At 35.8% G+C, this 18722-nt stretch overlaps 1 protein-coding gene across 2 annotated transcripts; it reads right to left on the reverse strand.

Moving 5' to 3' along the window:
- Positions 1 to 1782: 1782 nt before the first annotated feature.
- LRIF1 (ligand dependent nuclear receptor interacting factor 1) lies at positions 1783 to 17295 on the reverse strand. 2 transcript variants are annotated; one of them, XM_059081768.2, is made up of 4 exons: positions 16750 to 17268; positions 4521 to 6030; positions 3043 to 3315; positions 1783 to 2241 (listed from the first exon to the last, which is right to left on the reverse strand). In XM_059081768.2, the coding sequence occupies exons 1-4, from the start codon at positions 16815 to 16817 to the stop codon at positions 1804 to 1806; spliced, it is 2289 nt and encodes a 762-aa protein (XP_058937751.1). In that variant the 5' UTR covers positions 16818 to 17268; the 3' UTR covers positions 1783 to 1803. The 2 variants fall into 2 exon arrangements, with proteins under 2 accessions (XP_058937751.1, XP_058937757.1); XM_059081774.2 differs by lacking the exon at positions 4521 to 6030 and having other exon boundaries at positions 16750 to 17295.
- Positions 17296 to 18722: the final 1427 nt, after the last annotated feature.

The following is an 18722-nucleotide window of genomic DNA, read 5'->3' on the forward strand; positions in this document are numbered from 1 at the left end:
TTAGTATTTTAGCTTGTATTTTCAATTTTCCCACAATGGACATATACTGCTTCTTTTATAAAATGTTTAAAATTTTTTCAAAGGAGGTAATAATTCATGAAATTATATTCCCACTGATAAATTAAGACAATTGACCACTGCTTCTAGCAACATGGAAGTCACTGGTGCCCTTAACAAGATCCATTTTGGTGGAGTAGGGGGAGAAAAATCTGCCTGGAATGGTTTGGCAGTTCCTCAATGAGTTAGGGTATGACCAGCAATTACACTCCTAGGTGTATACCCAAGAGACTTGAAAACATTATGTCCACACCAAAACATGTACCCAAACATTCAGAGCAACACAGCAATATAACATCCTAGTAGCCAAATGTGTACACAACCCAAATGTCCATAGACAAATGAATGATAAACAAAGTGTGTTATATCCATACAGTGGAAGTACTAATACATGCCACAACACAGATGAAACTTGAAAACATTAAGTGAAAGAAACCAGTCACAAAGGGACATATATTGAATGATTCATTCCATGCATATGAATATCCCAAACAGGTAAATTTATAGAGACAGAAAGTGTTGGTGGTTGCCACGGGCTGGGGAAAGGAGGGTCTGGGAAGTGACTGCTAATGGGTATGAGGTTTTTTGGGGGTAATGAAAATGTTCTAAAATTAGATCATGTTGATGGTTGCACAACTCTGTGAATATAACAACCACTGAGTTGTACACTTCAAAAGGGTGAACTTTATGATATACAAATTATCTTAATAAAGCTGTTACAAAAATCCCAAAAGGCAAGAGAATCTAGCTGATGCTCAGTTTGCATTTGTTCTACTCCCTCTCAGTATTTTCCGACTTACTGTTTTCTATTTTGTTGCCAATGTCCAGGTATTATTTGACCCTACTTCCAGGAATTTGTTAATCATCTTAAAAAAATAACCTTTTCCTCCTCCTTAATCCCCATCTCTACACCATTCTCCAACTCGACAAATCAAAGATAACCAGATAGGAAAATGTCTGCCTCTATTATGAAAAACTACACTTTACAATTTTAAAAAGTATTAAATGTGGCCATGTTCCGATTTACTTAGCACACAATCCAAGTCACATATGTACATATTCCCCCACCACCAAAAATGGAAGCATTTGCCTAGGAATAATAACATATCACTTTAAGCAAACAATACACTATATAGCCTGAATTCTAAAACCCATTTTGTATTATATGAAACTACTTTGTAAAAATTACAAAACAAATGTCCCTCACTCTTGAGAAATGTTTGAAATTTTAAATAATGCTGCTATAATACATTTTCTTTCATGAAATTTTAAAAAAACTTACAATGGTGAGAATGTATCATTTTATGGGTAAAGAGACATATACATATACAAACCCATTGGAAAAGTTAAGTTTAGAGCTGATTTCCTCTGTTGGATTGTGTAATTTAAAAAGTACACAACAATTATCTATTGTTGGAATAACATCTGAGTAATTTAGCTAAATGTACAAACAATAACAAATATTCAAACTTGGGGAATTCAAGTTAAAGTAATAGAAAAATAGAAAACTTTTCCTTCCAAAAAAAGGTATCTAGACAAAGATTCAGATACCCCATGAGATTATTCACAAAAGTCATATAATCAACCTTTTCTGTATTCCTTAAATAAAATGTTATAATCAACTGATGAAAAGACAAATTTCATATTCAAAGACACTTTCAGAATGCAACTATAATTAACTTAATGCAAAAGTATATGAAAAAACACAGCTATTTCACTGAAGTCTTTATGTATAGCAACATTTTATTATTTTTGGTGCATCTCCTTACGCATTTCTTCAAGAGCTGCTTCTTTTTCTCTCAGCACCTGCTTAAGTCTTCTTATTTTTTCATCTCTAATGGTTTCTTCTAACTCTGGTGGTGTCATGAGGAAAATATCTTCAGTATAATTTTTATTGAAGGAATGGCTTTGCTCAAAAGCTGTATTTGAACTCAGTGTGCCTTTCTCTTGGCTCCCATGCGTACAGTGTTCTACCTCAGATCTCTTTTCTTCCCTGGTTTTGTTGCGGCCTCTGAGAATGTTATCGTGTGATACATTTGAAGTTGGTAAAATATTGCTAACGAGTTGGGAACTGGTGACGTTAGTTCCTCCATTTACAGTTGTGTTATAACCACTCTCAGTTCTTCTCTTCTTTGTGTGATCCATCTTCTTTTTGGTTTTTGCTTTTCTTTTCTTATCAAAACGCTGTTGCAATGTTGAGTAAGATTCCAAAAGAAAAACAAAATATTATTGCTGAAGAGTGTGCTCGCGAATTTAACAAAGTTTGCAGATACAAATATTTAGCCATTAAATACAACTCAACAAAATATAATTCACATATTCCTGCTTAAGTCAAATATTAGAAGCTATATTGATCTACTATGAAAACCTAACAACCATTTGTGAAGAGCATAAGAAATAGTATTTAATTTTTTTTTCCTCTGCAGAGTAAGCACATAGGGAAGACTATCACTGTAAAAGGTTGACTGGTTTCAGATCTGAAGTTCAGGATATTATATAATAATGAAATATTTATAAGTAGAATGACAGTAAGCAAAGTTATAGGGATTTTATTTTCATCACTGTTGTGTAGATTTCTTAAGATGTTTAAATTAAAGTAATACTGCAGTATCTGCATGCTTATATTTTCCCTGCATTTCTTTTCTTTTTCTTTTTTATTTTTTTGGCTGTGCCATGTGGCTTGTGGGATCTTAGTTCCCTGACCAGGAATTGAACTGGGACCCTCAGCAGTGAGCGCTCGGAGTCCTAACCACTGGACTGGTAGGGAATTCCCTAAAGCAACATTTTTAATTAACTGGGGCTGCATTTTCACCTGTGCATATATGGTTCTTCTTAACATTGTTTTATTATAATACATATACATGCAAATTTGGTAACAACTATCATTCATATTAATGCACAAGACTAAAAAAAAAAAAAATCAAGAAAATAAATACATTCATATATCTTTGGAGTACCTAAAAATGACACTTTAAAATCTATTACCTGTTTTCTCCCTTCCTCCTTCACTATAAACTCTGTCTCTTTGTAAGTATCACTTTTCACCAAACAGCTAAAGGAATCAAAACCTCCTCCAGAGCCCAAATGGTGAGGAATCCGAGTAAGGCACACGCTCAAATCTTTAGTGAGACCAAATATCTTTCTAAGTTCAGCATCATTGTTCAGATATGACGCCTTATTGCTTCTTCCTTGGGAATTGTTCTTGTCATTTCGTTCTTGAGTAACTTTTTCTAATGTTGATGCCATCTCATTCTGGATCTGGAAACAGGAAAAGAAAACACACAAACAATACTGCCAATTACTTAAGCTATTTTATCAGACTAGCAACTAAGTGATTACCTCATCTTACTTAAAATGCTATGCTTTAAAGTCCTAAATGATTGGATTGTATTACTCTTGCCTTACCACCCACACTTGAAAAGCTGAACTTAACTGAGCAAAACCAAAATGTTCTCCTACAATTTTACTTTCTTGTACTAGGAAAGTAACAGGTAGTTAATTCTCAAACAAATGAAATGAGAACACAGACTAATGACAAGTTAAAAATAATCAATATAACATTATGTTGGAAATTGTCATCTTTTGGAAAACCCTTATAGCTTTAATCAATCTTGTACTTAATCAGAATTTACCTCCTTACATCTCTGGAGTTCACTGAATTCTGTACTGAAGGGGAGAAATACTGACCATTATTAAGTAGATCTCTAAGAAGAAAAATGTGGGTACAAATATTTAGTGACTACACATACACATATCTTAAGTAGAACAGAAGGATAACTATGTGGATATGTTGAGTAACTGATTGAGTCAGAAAGAAGGGCTAAAAAGAGGAACAGGAGACTTGTATACTAAAAAAAAAACAACAACAACCAAACAACCCAATCAAGATGTTGATAAATTCTTTTTCCACAAATGACTGAAAGGTATTAATTAGCCATGTCCTGCCCCTTCTACTATCTACCTAAAAAAGTTGCCAGATATCTCCCTACCACCACAAAATAAACAAACAAATCCCAGCTCTGCTCTGTGCATAATATTAATCTCTTCATATACTAAAAGTAAGCTCTTAAGTATATATGTATTTATGTGTACAAAGATAAGTATGCACATATATATATACACACACACAATTTTACTAAGCTTTGAATTCACATTATCCTTCTCCAACTTCTAAATCTTGTTGCTCTGTGATTTGTTTGTTTAATTTTGCTTTGAAGAATTGGCATGCCACATGATTCTAGAGAAAAATACTGCTTCAGCTCTCTCTATTACACTCCTCAAACATTTCCTTCAGATGAAAGCTTTGACTTAATTAAGCATTCATGCGCGTATGGTATGTGTGTGATGAAGAGGATGGGAGAGGAGGGAAAGAGAGGTATCATAGATAACTAACTTTGAGAATTAAGAAAGAAAAATTTTCTATATACATAGATAAAAAGAACACCCTAACATGGGAAAATTACCTTTGGTTCTTGGTCTCTGAAAACACACTGTTGTGAAGTAACAGTTGTTGCATCAACAGAGGAACTTATTTTCTCTATGCTGTGGATGATATTTCCTTTTCTGGGGGAATTTTGTCCTGTACTAAATCCATCTGGAAAGTCTGGCTTTGAGAATAAAGTCTTACTCTGCTTTAAGTAGTTAATGGATTGGTTCATACTATGTGGGTTTGGGGTAGAAAGAGATGGTTTCTCCACTTTCTTATTCTTCTCTGCCCTTAGATTGACCATGGAAGCAAGCTGGGTATTTGAAAGTGATTTTGTCTCCATCTGGGAAGATTTACTTTTAGCCAAAACAATATTTACAACCTCTCTGGATATTTCTGTGACTGGACTTGAACTTACTATCTGTGATGTATCTTTTCTTGGTGGAATATCAGGAGAAACAGAATTCTCTTGGTCAATTTGTGATGGCAAAAAATCTGTCCCCTTTTTAGCCAATAGATAGACTTTCCCATTAAACATAACCAAAGCATTATCTTTAATAGGCATACTTTTGGATTGTGTCCCACTAGGACTGATGGTACTCAATGGTGGCAAATTTACAGTATTATCTCCCAAACTTTTCCTATCTACAAAAGTTTTTAAAATCTTTGAAGCCACATTATTTGAAGATTTAACAGGAACAAGAGATGGAGTGCAAGGCTGTAGATTTTCTTGAAAAATCCATTTCACTGGAGCAGCTTGAGAATGCTGACCACCTTTTAATTGTGTCTCTTTAGCAACATTCATTGGAATCTGTGTGGTATTTAGTATCATTGGTTTTGCTATTTCTGTAACACGTTTTGGGTAAATGTTTTGAAAGTTCTTGGTAACTACATTTTTCACTGTATTTACAGGAGATACATAAATAACAGTTGGTATTTGGGAGGCCTCAACTGTTCCTGAGGTACTTGTGGTTGCAGTTGCAAGTATCTTTTGCTGAACTGAAGGAGGCAATGAAGACGCTGGTACAGATTTCACTTCAGCATGGGCTGGAATCTGTAAATGATGCCCAGAAGGCAAAACCGGAGACTTCACAGTCATTGGAAGACTCTGGGTATTTACTAAAATATAAGATGAATCATTTTGTGTTGAGGAGGGAGAAACAGCAAACGTTTGCATGGTGAGTCCATCAATTTTCACACCATGACTCTGAACTTTAGAAACTGATGAGGTAAAATGTTCAGTTCCCACAGAAGTAACTCTAACTTTTTCTGCTGTGTCTACTGTTCTTGTAAGAAAATAGTTTGAAGAACTGGCTGGCTGAAAAATGGGCAATTGAACTGATGCACTTGTGGAAGAGCTGGAAATCTGAGTCTGAAAAGTAACTTGAACTGGATTTCCTGTATTCCCTTTCAAAGCATCAGACATGACTGTAGATTGAACTAGTGGTATAAGATTTCCAGAGGAATTAGGAATTGGAAGTAATTGCAGAAGATTTTTTCCATCCGAGCCAATCGTCTGAACTACTTGGTACATGCAGCCTGAAACACTTAAAAGAACATCGAGTAAATAAATACAACATACTACATGGTATATACATTTTATTTAAAAACAAGTATTTGCAAATACTATGTTTTAAAAATAAAAATTTATAAAATATAATAACGTAAGTATGTAATATGTCACTTTGAGTTTTCAAAGTGAAATACTGCAAAAGAAAGATTTTGAAGAAGTAGACGAGATAATCAAAGGTATGGTCAGCTTTGATACAGATCTCCTCACATGATTAGGCAATGGGTATAAGATATTACCATTTATTCCTAAAAGTAGAATTTTCTAAGTTTTACCCTGTATAAAATTTCAGCTACTAAAATATGCTCCTCTTAAACTATTAGCATCCTTCCTTCTTTTCCTTAAATTCTTTCCTCTAGTCCTTCTCCTTTACTATTATTGACGAGGATTCTTATTTTACCTCCATTTATGCTTATTCTATTTCCCTCACTCTTTTCTCCCCCTACCCAATCTGTTCTGTATTCTTCCCACTGATAATGACAAGTTCTACTGTCAGCCATTCTTTTGCTTAAGGCATCTCTTAAGATGATACCTTAGTTTGCCACATTTCTGGAGACTAAACTGAGTTACTCATGTAGGAACCAGTTTCTTCTTTGATTTATTGTTCCAGCATGTTTGATGTTTGGTGTTAAATAGCTCTTGGTATGGCAATTACTCATATTAGTTCCAATTGTCGGTCAACCCATATTTATAACAGCAACATCATTTCAGCTGAATGGTTTTCAGTGAATGTGGAATATACTGGAAGTCAATAATTTTTTTAACTTTGCCTATTTTGCTTCTATTAATAGTTATCAGCTATTACTTAGCACAGATCATCTGATTTTTTAAAAAAACATCCAATAGTAATCTGTATCTGTTTGTATAATCAATTATTTGTAGATTACTTAAATGCAGACACCTCAAGTTATACATACCTGAAACCATCCTTCAGTTCTTGGAAAATACTAAACCCTCATGGGACTCAGGGTAGTCACACATGCTACTTAGTTATTCTTCACCCACCCATATACTCAACTCTCAACATAAATTATACTTCCCAGAAGAAACATTCTCTGGCCACCTTAACTAGCCTTGCTCTTCCTTCACAGGTAATAATATTACATCTGTTAGTTTCCTTCATGGTACATATCACAAGTTGTCATCATATATTAATTTTTTTCCACTGGTCTACATATTGTCTCTCATACTAAATTCCAGCAATATGGGTACAGAGTCCATGTCCTATAGACCCAATATGGCCTTACATGACTAAGATTAAATGAAAAAAATTTAAGAATGAAAAATAATAATAATTAGAATTCTCAGTAGTGTAAAGGTGTGTTTTACTGCCTATAGGTGTTCTTAAAGCCTCAGGTATTAATACAAATCAAAGCCAAAAGTTCTATGCATCCTAGGAAGCACTGGATTCAGCTTTACCTTTCTGTAACCCCAAATAACATAATTATATACTTATAAATATTTAAAAGTTTTCTGGCCCTTTGATAGCACTTCAAAATGTTATATTTACTTTCAATAAATTAAAAGTTAATCTCTAAAGAAGTATGAACATAAAGAAAAGTATGAATTCTTGCTTTGACAGCCTGAATAAGAAAACCCACCTTCACCTCCTCCCTATCCCCCAAAAAGCAAATATAAACTGGATCAGAACTTAATTTATTAAACCAAAATTTACTGAGTGTCTGTTATGGTTTAGGCACCAGACTCAGTTATGTAGCTCAGTAAGCTACAGCCTGGGGCCAAGTCTGGCCCCCTCCTTGTTTTTGTATAGTATACAAGCTAAGAATGGTCTTTATATTTTAATTTTTAAAAATCACAAAAATAACATTTTGTGATATATGAAAATTGAGTTTCAAAACTCTGTATCCATAAATAAAGTTTTATTAGTACACAGTCACACCCATTTTTTATGTATTGTACATGGCTGCTTTCTGTTGCAACAATAGAGTTAAGTAGTTGCAGCAAAGATCACATGGCCTATAAAGCCTAAACGTTTACTATCTGGTCCTTTACAGAAAATGTTTGCTAGCCTCTAAGCTAGTTCAACCCACAATCCCTAAAAAAACTTAAAATGCTGGGTACATGGACATGTAAATAGGCAATTTTTATTGAGATAAATTATGTATTTGAAAGAGTACAAAAATGCTCACTCCTTTTCTTTAAACATTTTCTTGCTAAGGTTTCCTAGATATGACATACTTCTATCCCTGTAGTGACTCCTCAGTCTTCTTTGCCAACTCATCCTGCTTGAATCAACCTTAAAATGTTGGAATTCACCAAAGCTTACATTCTTCTCTTCTTACTCTGTAAGCTTTCCCCCAGATGATTTATTTTATATGCATGACTTCAATTAAACTACCATTTATATATCAACAATTCAAATAGTTATATCTTAGCTCTTTTGAGATTCAGGCTTATATGTCCAACTTCCCTCTTGACATTTCCATTCAGAATCTCAAATGCACCTAAAACTCAACATGGTCTTTTCCAGTGTTTTTCCTTCAGTAAATGGCATCCGAACTATCTTAGATGGATGCCTAAATCTGAACAAGTAACTCCAGCTTTCTTTCCATCTGTAGTCAACCTATCACAAAATCCTGTTGATATTAACTCCTAAATTTCTCTTGATCTATTCAATCATTTACAAATCAATTGTTCCCATTCTAGTCCATCTCTGACTTGGTCTATTATGGTAGCTTCATAACTGGTCTTTTCTTCAGCCTACCATCTCCTCTTCAAATTATTCAGCACTCTAACACTAGCCCTTCCCTGCTTAAAACATTTCATCAGCTTCCCACTTTCTTTGAGTGGTAGAAAGAAAACCAAGAGATTCTGATGCAATGGGAGCCAAAGGAAAAAAAGAGTTTCAAAAAAATTAGGCAGTTCTATTGAAAGTTTCTGAGAGGCCAAGTAGGATGCAGGTTAAAAATATATACTGGAATTAATGGCATGAGGATCATTAATGGCTTTAAAAGAGCAGTTTGGTGGGGAAAGAATTTGGTAGGAGTGAATATGAAGAAAGAATATGAAGACAGCAAGGATAGACAACTCTTTTATAAACTTTGTAAGAGGAAGAGGAAAAACTGGAAAGCAGCTGGAAATTAAATAGGGTCAAAGAAAAGATCTTTTTTCTTTTTTTTAATGTTAGGTGAACTAGAGCATAAATGCTCATGTGAGTCAATGAAAGGAAGAGACTGGTAATAAAGGAGAAAGAGGGGTAATTAATAATGTAAAGTTTGAAAACGAGGTAGGAAATTGAGACCATAAGACAGTTGAAGGGACTGAACCTTAAAGAGAGCTGGAGAAGTATCTCTTTTCATCGGAACTGGAAGAGAGATTAGGTGCATTTGCAGGTAAGTTTAAAGCTTTGGCGTTAGAAGGTTGAGGTAAATCTGATCTAGTGGCTTTTACTTGCACTATGAAATAAGGACATGACATCATTTGCTAAGAAGAGCAAAAACAGGGAGAGATTTGAGGATAATCAAAAAGATTTGAAACAGTTTTGGGAAAAAATAAGCTGACCTCAGAAAATATCAGTCATCAGGCAGTGTTGATGGCCCAGAGAGATAGGTAATGATCATGAATTCATAGTAATACCAACCTTTGCTTATGAGAGTCTCCTTGTTTCACCAGGTATAGGCAGAGAAAGTAAATCACTGAGTTCATCCAACATTGGGGTGGCTTCAGAAGGGCATAACAAAAATCAAAGAGGAGCAAAAGATTTTAGGGTACTGAAAAAACTTATCAAATGATGAAATGCAGAATCTATGCTAGATGGGAAGGAAATGAGAACATAAAAGGCTAATATATAGGGAGAAAATAAAGGGAATGGACTGAGGGCCAGATAAAGAACAGTCAGAGTGGGAATACTTAAACAACTAAGCTAAAATATAGAAACTGGTGTTTGGAAAGCTGGATGATTAAATCAAGAATTTTGTAGATGCAGCAATTTCATCTGATAACAAGAACTACAGAAGTGGATAGCTGGTGATAGAATGGAGAAAACACTGAGGAAAAAGATCTTTGTACTGAAAGACCAGGTGACAAAGAGGTTATCCATACAGATGCTAAAGTTATGTAGGATTAGAGAGAAGATTGGGGTGTGGGTGCCAAGTTCAGTGACAGAAAGTTGGTAGATGGTGTCAATGAACCATAATTAGGACCATGTACCAACTTCCTGTCACTGATATGCCAAAAAGTTGTCTTGAAGCCCACTGTCTTCTGCAATCTATTTTCTTTCCCATTATTCTATGACACCTTATTCTCAAAGATTATGAAATATTTCCTCACAGTTAAATCTGGCTTTACTCTGTACTCATTCCCTAGGTGCTCTCTGCTGAAATTAACACTGGTAGCTGATTATCCCTCCATCTTGAACCTCTTCCTACTACAATTTCCATTGTGTACAATATTTCTTGTCTTTCTTAATGTTCCCTTTCTTATTCATTTTCTGCATTTTAAGTATCCAACTATGACTTCTCCCCAAAGTACAGTTCTTGACCCTGTTTTTTCTTTAACACATTCTTCCTTTGTAAATCAACCATACTTCAATTAAAAAAATAAAATGTAAAAAAGTCTTCCTTAAAGACTGCACCAAGGTAAGAGTTCAAAGCTTCAACTATTACCTTCAACTATCTCTTCTGCAATAATGACTCTCATGTTATATCCTTTTATTCTATCCCCTAATATTGACCTCAATTCCATATTTGTGATGTCTGACCAAACATTTTCACTTTTAATACCATTACTTTAAAGTTAAAATTACTCTGTACTGAAAACTACTACTCTATCTTACCATCCAGTCATGTGTCAGCACTACTTTTTTTCAGGTTACTTAGGTCTTAAATCACCTAGTAATCTCTATCTTTACCACCCTCTTTATTCACCTTCAATTCACCCATAGTACTTTGTATAGATGCTTACAAAGGATAAACATTCAATAAATGTATACTGAATGAATCACCAAGTCTATAAAGTTTTTTTTTTACAGCTCTTATTCATATTGTCTTTCTTCACCTTTGCCACTTCTACTTCCTAGATCAGACCTGCATCACCTTGTATCTAGTCCTCATTATCTCATCCCTATGTTTGGCTCTGACTTTTAAACTGGTTTTTCTGACTGTGGCCATTATCATTATGTAACTCTGGCAGACTAAATAATTGTTTTCATCCTGTTACCTCCTTGCTCAAAGTTTCAGTAATCCATCATTGCCAATTCAGCCTCACATGAAAATCATCTACAATCTAGCCCCAACCAATCTCTACAACAGTACCACCTAGAACACGTCAGCATAAAATCTCTGGTCTTACCAGAAAGGTCTCTACTATTCTGGATTGTCTCATGTACATTATTTACTCTAAGTATTCTTTAAGTTTTTTTTTTCTTCTCTAATAATTTAAAACATAGTTATAAACTGAGGATCAATCCATCTTCTCCATGAAATATCTGCTAGTCACTCAAACTCATATTAATTTCTTCCAACTTGGAATCCCTAAAGCACTCTCATTGGTGCCACTAATGCTAGGAGTTATATAATGCCTTCTATATGGCCTTTGATCTATGAGCTAATTTTTTAAAATGAGTAAAGTATTTTTTTTCCTCAGTGAGATTGAAACCCCTTATGGTCAGAGACTATATCATTTATTTTGTAACTGTTCTTCCAAAACCAAGCACAGTAGGCCCTCAAAAAATTATATATAAAAATAAGGCAGCTCTTTCAAATATTTCAAACATATTGAAATGTCTCAATACCTTTATTGTTTAGTCTCATTTAGTTTATGTACTTCATTTGTCAGTAACACCTGGCTAACAGAGTAGAAGCTTCAACAGAGCAGAACACACACTTTTATAATTAATTATTTGCATGGGGTAAACACATTTTAATTGGCATATTAGTTAAACAAATCACACAGGCTTCTGATACTTCATTCACATACTTTATTATATGGCCCCTATATTTCTGCTTTATAAAAAACATTTATATTGCACAAACTCTTTTCAAATCTAATCACAGATTTTTCCTCTCTTCTCTATTTCCCCTCCAAAAAAGGGAAGGAAAATACAGTTTCTTCTATGTCAGTGTATCAGTAGAGATTCATACAATCTACCAGAGACCATAAATTCCTTAAGGGTAGGTTATCCTATTCATATCTACAGTCTTTACACCTAATAGAGCAACTGGCACACTGTAGACAATATTAGCTGAATTGAATCCTACAAGCTCTAATTTTTAAAAAATCTGTGATTTCCTAGTAACAAATGGAATGAGTTCTAAAAATTAAACTGAAATGCAGAATGCTAAGGAAAGAAGTGATAAATCAGGGTGAAATTCATACTTCTTCAATCAATATATATTTTTTTCAGCTATAGAAGAGACCTTCCACTTAACATACTAAAACCCTATAAAGATTCTGTTTTCTTAAAGATCATATTCTGTTAGCTAAGGTTAGAACTAAAACTAGAACCGGACTTTGCATCCCATGCTCTGGTTAGGTCACTTAAAAAGAAGAGTAATCAACATGCTAATTACTTTAAACCAACTAGGATTTGAACTGAGAAACTACACTGGAAAACTAATACAGTTTAGGCTTTAAAAGAGAACACAGGAATACATTAGAAAGATTATGGGCTTCTAATCCTGGCCTCTTCCAATTATTAGTTGATTGACTGTGGTAAACTTACTTAACCTCTTTGAATCTTTCTTCATTTGTAAAGGTTTGCTATAACTGGTTGGGATTCTAATAAGCTCCCAATATACGCTAGATATCATCTTCCACTAAAATATACAATTGGTGTCCAAGAACAAGTAAATGCATCAAGTAATCTTCTGAAAATGTGAGAAATTTAATAAAAGATACATTAAACATACTTATTATATGACTTCTGATATTTTTGACTATTCTAATTTTGAGTGAAGCATTTACAGATTAGATATGGAATGATAAAAATTTTGCAGGTTACTGAACATTTCATAGATAATTTTGCAAAATTTTCAACTGCTAAGAGACTTTTTTCATCTTACTCTCTGATTCAACATTATGTACATACATAACATACACAAGTATATAATGTAATAATATATGATAATATTTACCATATAATATTATATACATAATAGATATGTTATTGTAAACAGCTGTCATTAACTCTAACCCTAATAAACAGTCCAACAAGGTAGGTATTGCCATTCCTATTTTATAGTTGAGAAAATGAAGACTTAGTAATATTAAATAACTTATTCAGCGACATGTTTTCTTAGGCAATCCCATGCATTTTCTTGTATTTACTTTAGCATAACCCTAATATAACAGGGTCCCAGAAATTCATGAATAAACTGAGAGATTAATGAGAAATAGATTTCAGTTAGCCTTATGGTATGTGTGTGTGTGTCTCTCTCTCTCTCTGCCTCTCATACACGTACACACACACACAAATCACAAAAGCAAAGATAACACACTGTACAAAAGTAAATGCACACTGAACTGACAATGAAACATCATCTGTCTAACCAAACCAAGCCCCCTGCTGAGGACACCCATTTTAGCTTCCTATTTAAGAACAAAGGGTCAAAGGCAGATAGAAGCCAACTGCCTATCACTCTCTATTTTCAGCTCTGACCCTGCCTGAGTTTCAGATTCAAATATCTCACTGATTGCTTTCTTGGTGTGTTCCTCACCTCAATTAATTTACCAATATCTACCCAGAAAATTGGCATCATAATTGATCCACTTTTCTTCATGCCAATTCACTGACAAGGTCTGCCTATTTTCCTTTCTATATTTCTTTGAATCCAACCCTTGCTCTACATTAGCTAGTGCAGGCTCAGAATATCTGAAAGGACAACTGAAATAGAATCCTTATATGCCTGACCCCTCACCCCCAAATCCACACTGCCATCAGTTACCTAAAACGACACCTGACCATGACAGTTCTTTTCTTAAAATCCTCTGAAGGCTCTCCAACAGATGAAGTCTAATCTTTTCGGCAAACCCTTAAGAGCTCTCTATTTATCCTACTTATTACTAGTAATAAGTCATACTGTTGCTTTTTTAAAAAAATCAATCCCCTCTTCCTGGGCATAGCCTGCATTCATCTTCAATTGGATAGCTGATACTTACATTCCCCAACTCAGCCACTCCAGAAACCTTTCCTACAATTCCTTTTCTGTATGCCCTCACAGCATCATCCTGTGCATAACACTATTAAAAAGTGTATTACATCATATCCACCTCTAGACTTAAGGTTTTTCATGGGCATGGCCCATATCCTACTCTTTAGTCAGTCTCTCCATTTAGCATAGTCTGTCACATAGCAGGCACTCAGTGAACGTTTTTTAACCAAATGTTTGAACGATACAGATAATAAGTGGTGACCTAGAATATGAACCTAGGTCTCTGTAACTCTACCTTGTTTCTGTAACTCTACCAAGGTCTTTGTAACTCTACTGTACCATTCTGACTCCTGCTTTGCTCTTTGCATATGAAGTCCAAATCTAAATAAACTTAATGTTTACTGTCACAAATATCTTCCAGATTTTCCCTTTGTACAATAAGAGTAAATTTGGGTTTTACATTTTATGCACTGATGAAGAGGTACTTTTTAAACAATAAACATTCTGTATCACATACTGAAAACCTTACAACAGGAAAGAAGTAACTCAAGAAAAATTCAAGTATCTATAGAAAATAATAAAATCACATAGTCATTTTAAACTTATGAAAAAAATGATTTTGTACCATCAAAATATAAGAAAATGAAGCTTCCAATAAACTAAAGAGATGACATTAATCCAACTATTTGCAAAAGTATATTTGGACATCATGCAGATTGTTACTTATAAAAAAGAATAGAATCAAATATGCAATCAATAACCAAAGTAAATGTCAAATGGTTTCAGAAAGGCATCTTGTTAATGTCCAAAGTATGTGATTTAAAATCTAGAGGATTTGAAGAAATAAATGCATTCAAAGATGATACAAATAAGGCATAAACCAATGAGTTAATGAACTCCTGATAACTGATGAATGTAACTAAAACAGAATTCAACTTGTAATGTTTTAAAAATAGCCAAAAGAAGTAGAAACTGGATAATAGAGTTAAATTACACAATACACAAAAAGTAAGGTTCTTACTCTATCTAATTTCTGATATTGAAAAAAAATGCAATCCTGAAACAAACTGTGTTAAATTAGGGTAAATCAGATGTTATCAAATATCCAGGTACTAAAACAAGATAGAAGAAATGAACAATCATTAAAGACTAATTCTATTTTTGCATATCTATACGGGGCACTACCTCTGCCTTCCCCCTCAACTTCCACCAAAAATAAGCCAACAAAAAACATACATGCACAAAAGCTGGCTCTTGTTAAGATCTGAAATACAATGGTTCTTTCTTGGCAGTTCTTCCATATGGCTTTAGCTCAACACTTTTGGTGACCATTTCTCTTTAGAATATTATGCATACTTCTTTAAAGTGTTTATTACAATTAGGTTATATCTACTTGTAACTACCTACTTCCTGGGCTAAAATTTGTACAGAAGTAAAGTTGTATCCTTACGATAATAATAATAGCTAACATTTAAATAATGCTTTTCTATTTTTCCTACACTAAGTATTTTAGTATATTCATTCTTTTAATCCTTTAAATACCTCTAGGTGCTCTTATTTACAGACTGGAAACCAGGTCACTTGGCCTCACAAATAGTAACTAGCAAAGCTAGCATTAAACCTAGTGAGCCCGATTTTCTTCAACCATAAATGCTCTTCCATGATTTTTACATCTCCATTTCCATGCTTTCTTCTTCACATTTTCCTTCTGCAGGGACTCGTTACCTCGTTAACCATGGAGAGTACAACTTAAAATATTCTACCTTATCAAACAATTTTGTTCCAGTTTTATTTCTTCTTGATTAATATGAGCTTAAAAAAACAGAGTTAGTGATAAACTATTGTCTAAATTTACAAATAAGTGTCTAAGAAATACTAGAATCTCCCCCTGACAAATGTGTTCCTCTACATAAACATCCAATTCGAGACGACATTCTCATTACACCTGCTTCAGATATGCTGTTCGAAGGGATTAACTTTTACATAATTTCTCTATTTTCACTTTTCTTTATCTTCAAATAAAGGTATTATTCGAAAAATTAAAAAAAAATCGATTCCCTTATTCCAGAACAATTTTTCAGTTTCTATATTCATATACTCTTATCAATTACACAAAAATATGTCCTTTCCTTCTCACTAACTCTCTTAAATTACAGCTATTTTCCCTGAAGGTCCAGCGCCACCTGAGCTGCACTTGCTAATCCGCGCGGATTGCTGCGTATTTTTCTGCGAGTGCGCGAGAATCTTCCAGAAGATTTTGCTCACACAGGCGCGCCGGCCATGTTGATTTTCCTCTCCCGTGGAGATCTACTCTATCAGCCTATGAAACTTCAGACGCTGGAGTCCTGCGGAGCCAGGGCAGAGGCTGACTGCGTCAGGCTCTTAAGAGGTTTTACGTTTCCGACAGGGACGTGCTCTAAGGGCTCTAAAAGCCAAACTGCCGCGCACTTCCCCTGGAGTGCTCACCCAGCGGCATCAAAGGCATCTGAACTGCAGAACGTCAGGAAACGACGGCCGGCTCGACGTCCTGCTAAGAGACGTGCGGGGTGCAGCCATGTCGAGGGAGATTCGAAACCGGTACTTACCAACGCGAGGCGTTGCCTGACTTTTCCTCTGTAGGTTTCAGGAAGACCCTCTGTAGGTTATTGGACATTTTAGAGGAGTGGGAGGGGCCAGTACATCCAGGAAAGGGGGCAGTGTCGGGGCCGAGGTCCTCCAAGTGGCGAGAACCAGAGCGAGAGAATGTAGGGATGGAGTTGCCCCGTAGCCGCTCAGAGGGGTTAGAAGCTGAAAGGAGAGCGAAGGCGGGCTCTCGAGAGGGCGTATCCTCAGGCTTCGGAGGGAGGCGGTGCAGCGACCAGAAACCGGAAGAGTCGAAGAGGCTGACGGGGCGGGTCCGTCCCTAACCTCTGAGAAAACAGCCCTGAGTCTCCGCCTCCTCAGCGCCTAGGACGTCGCTCCAGAGTCACCGGGAATCAGCGCGGGAGGCGTGGCCTTAATGGCACCGCCCCTATCGGTGCCGGGTCAGTGGTGAAGACCAAGCCAGACGAGCTCGGCCGACCCCGCCCACCAAGGCCGCCAGCGAGAGCAAAGCTTAGCCTAGCAGCTTCCGTCATCGTCACATCCGGTCGCCAAGGTGAATGGCTCGCTAACGCCCCGCCCTTATATTGTGATCCAATCGCAGGTGATGTTTGCTGTCTCTTCTTCCGGATCAAGGAACGAATCGCAAAAGAAAATTCTCCAGATACCTACGCAAAATAAAATGTTTCCGGGGTCAATCGCAAAGTTTCTGCCTTTGTATTCGCCGCTAGTGTAAGTTTCCTCTCTCGCCAGTGCTTTAAAAGACATCGGAGGGCTCTTTTGAAGCCATGGGCACTACTGGCGTGAGAAAATTTTAGACGCCTGCCTGTGGCAAGCGCCTGTATTATTGCTACTTCCTGAGGGTTTCTTGGTTTTTTTCCTTTCTTGAAGCTTTGCCTCGAGATTTAACCTAATCTCTCTCTCCACCCCACCCTTAATCCTCGCTCGAAATTACTTATTGTCATATAGTTAACTACTTGATTCTCTAAAAGTTTAATTCCCCATATAGACTTAGTTTTTGGCATCTTTATTTGGATCTCCAGAGAAAAACTTTGCAGAAGTCTCTTGATTCCTGCTGTTAAAATCTGTTATCTGAGGAACACGTTACGTTTCTGGCTTCAGATGGGACTAGAAGGAAGTTGTGGGAGGAGTGGTTTAGGAGATCCAGTTTTATCAGCTAGAGGCAATAAAAATGTAAACTGGCTCAAATTTAGGAGATTGATGTTTGGTAGCCACGTTAAAATGTTTATTTTGGTTTTTTTTAAAATGCTGGGTACTCATTCTCCTAACTCCTTAGTCAGCTAGTACTGATGAAAGATCTTGATGTTCTGATACAGAAAGTAATACTTTTTAACTACTGTTCACTCTTTGTTAAAGGTTAATTTTAGCGATGTCGAATTCTGTGTGTGTAACTGGCATTTATCTTTCAGTCAAATATTTCCCATACTAAAGAGAGGGCAGAGTGGTGAGCCCTTAATACTGTCTTGGTTCCGATCATCATCCTATCTGTGAAAGCAAAAATACTTGAACGAGTTGCCTATTCTTGGCTTGTTCCATTTTCTCACCATTCATTTCTTAACTTTGCATTTTGGCTTCTCCTCATATCCATCAGCACTTCTAATAAATGAAACTCATTGTCACAGATTGGGTTCCCTGGGAAGCAGACTCTTGAGATGAACTTTGGTGTGGAGGAAGTTTATTAGGGATCAGTATCTTTAGAAGGGAAGAAAAGGGAGCAAAACTGGGCAGAGGGAGACGTTGGGTTGTGATGCCCAGTCTCAACAAAGGCCTTAGACTATCCCACATAGAGCTCTAAAATTAAGATGCCCCCCCCTTTTTTAAAGATGAACTTTTAAAGTTTTCCCCAGTGGGATGCAGGCTTTGCCATGGAAGGGTGCATGACCTTAGGCAAGGATGATCTTAGCCAAAGTAATTCCTCAAGGAGGCTGATAGCTGAGGCATGTCTGCTGGCAGCACT

This window comes from Kogia breviceps, chromosome 1 (assembly GCF_026419965.1).
Source record: "Kogia breviceps isolate mKogBre1 chromosome 1, mKogBre1 haplotype 1, whole genome shotgun sequence".
NCBI lineage: Eukaryota > Metazoa > Chordata > Mammalia > Artiodactyla > Physeteridae > Kogia > Kogia breviceps.

What these genes read in the sequence shown, in the direction of transcription:
- LRIF1 (XM_059081768.2), bottom strand. Translation starts at nt 16,817, where the DNA reads ATGTCCAATAACCTACAGAGGGTCTTCCTGAAACCTACAGAGGAAAAG. An exon ending in TCAGAGACCAAGAACCAAAG is followed by an intron (nt 3,316 to 4,520) that starts GTAATTTTCCCA and finishes TCCTGTTTCCAG; the next exon opens with ATCCAGAATGAGATGGCATC. An exon ending in AGGAGGAAGGGAGAAAACAG is followed by an intron (nt 2,242 to 3,042) that starts GTAATAGATTTT and finishes ACATTGCAACAG; the next exon opens with CGTTTTGATAAGAAAAGAAA.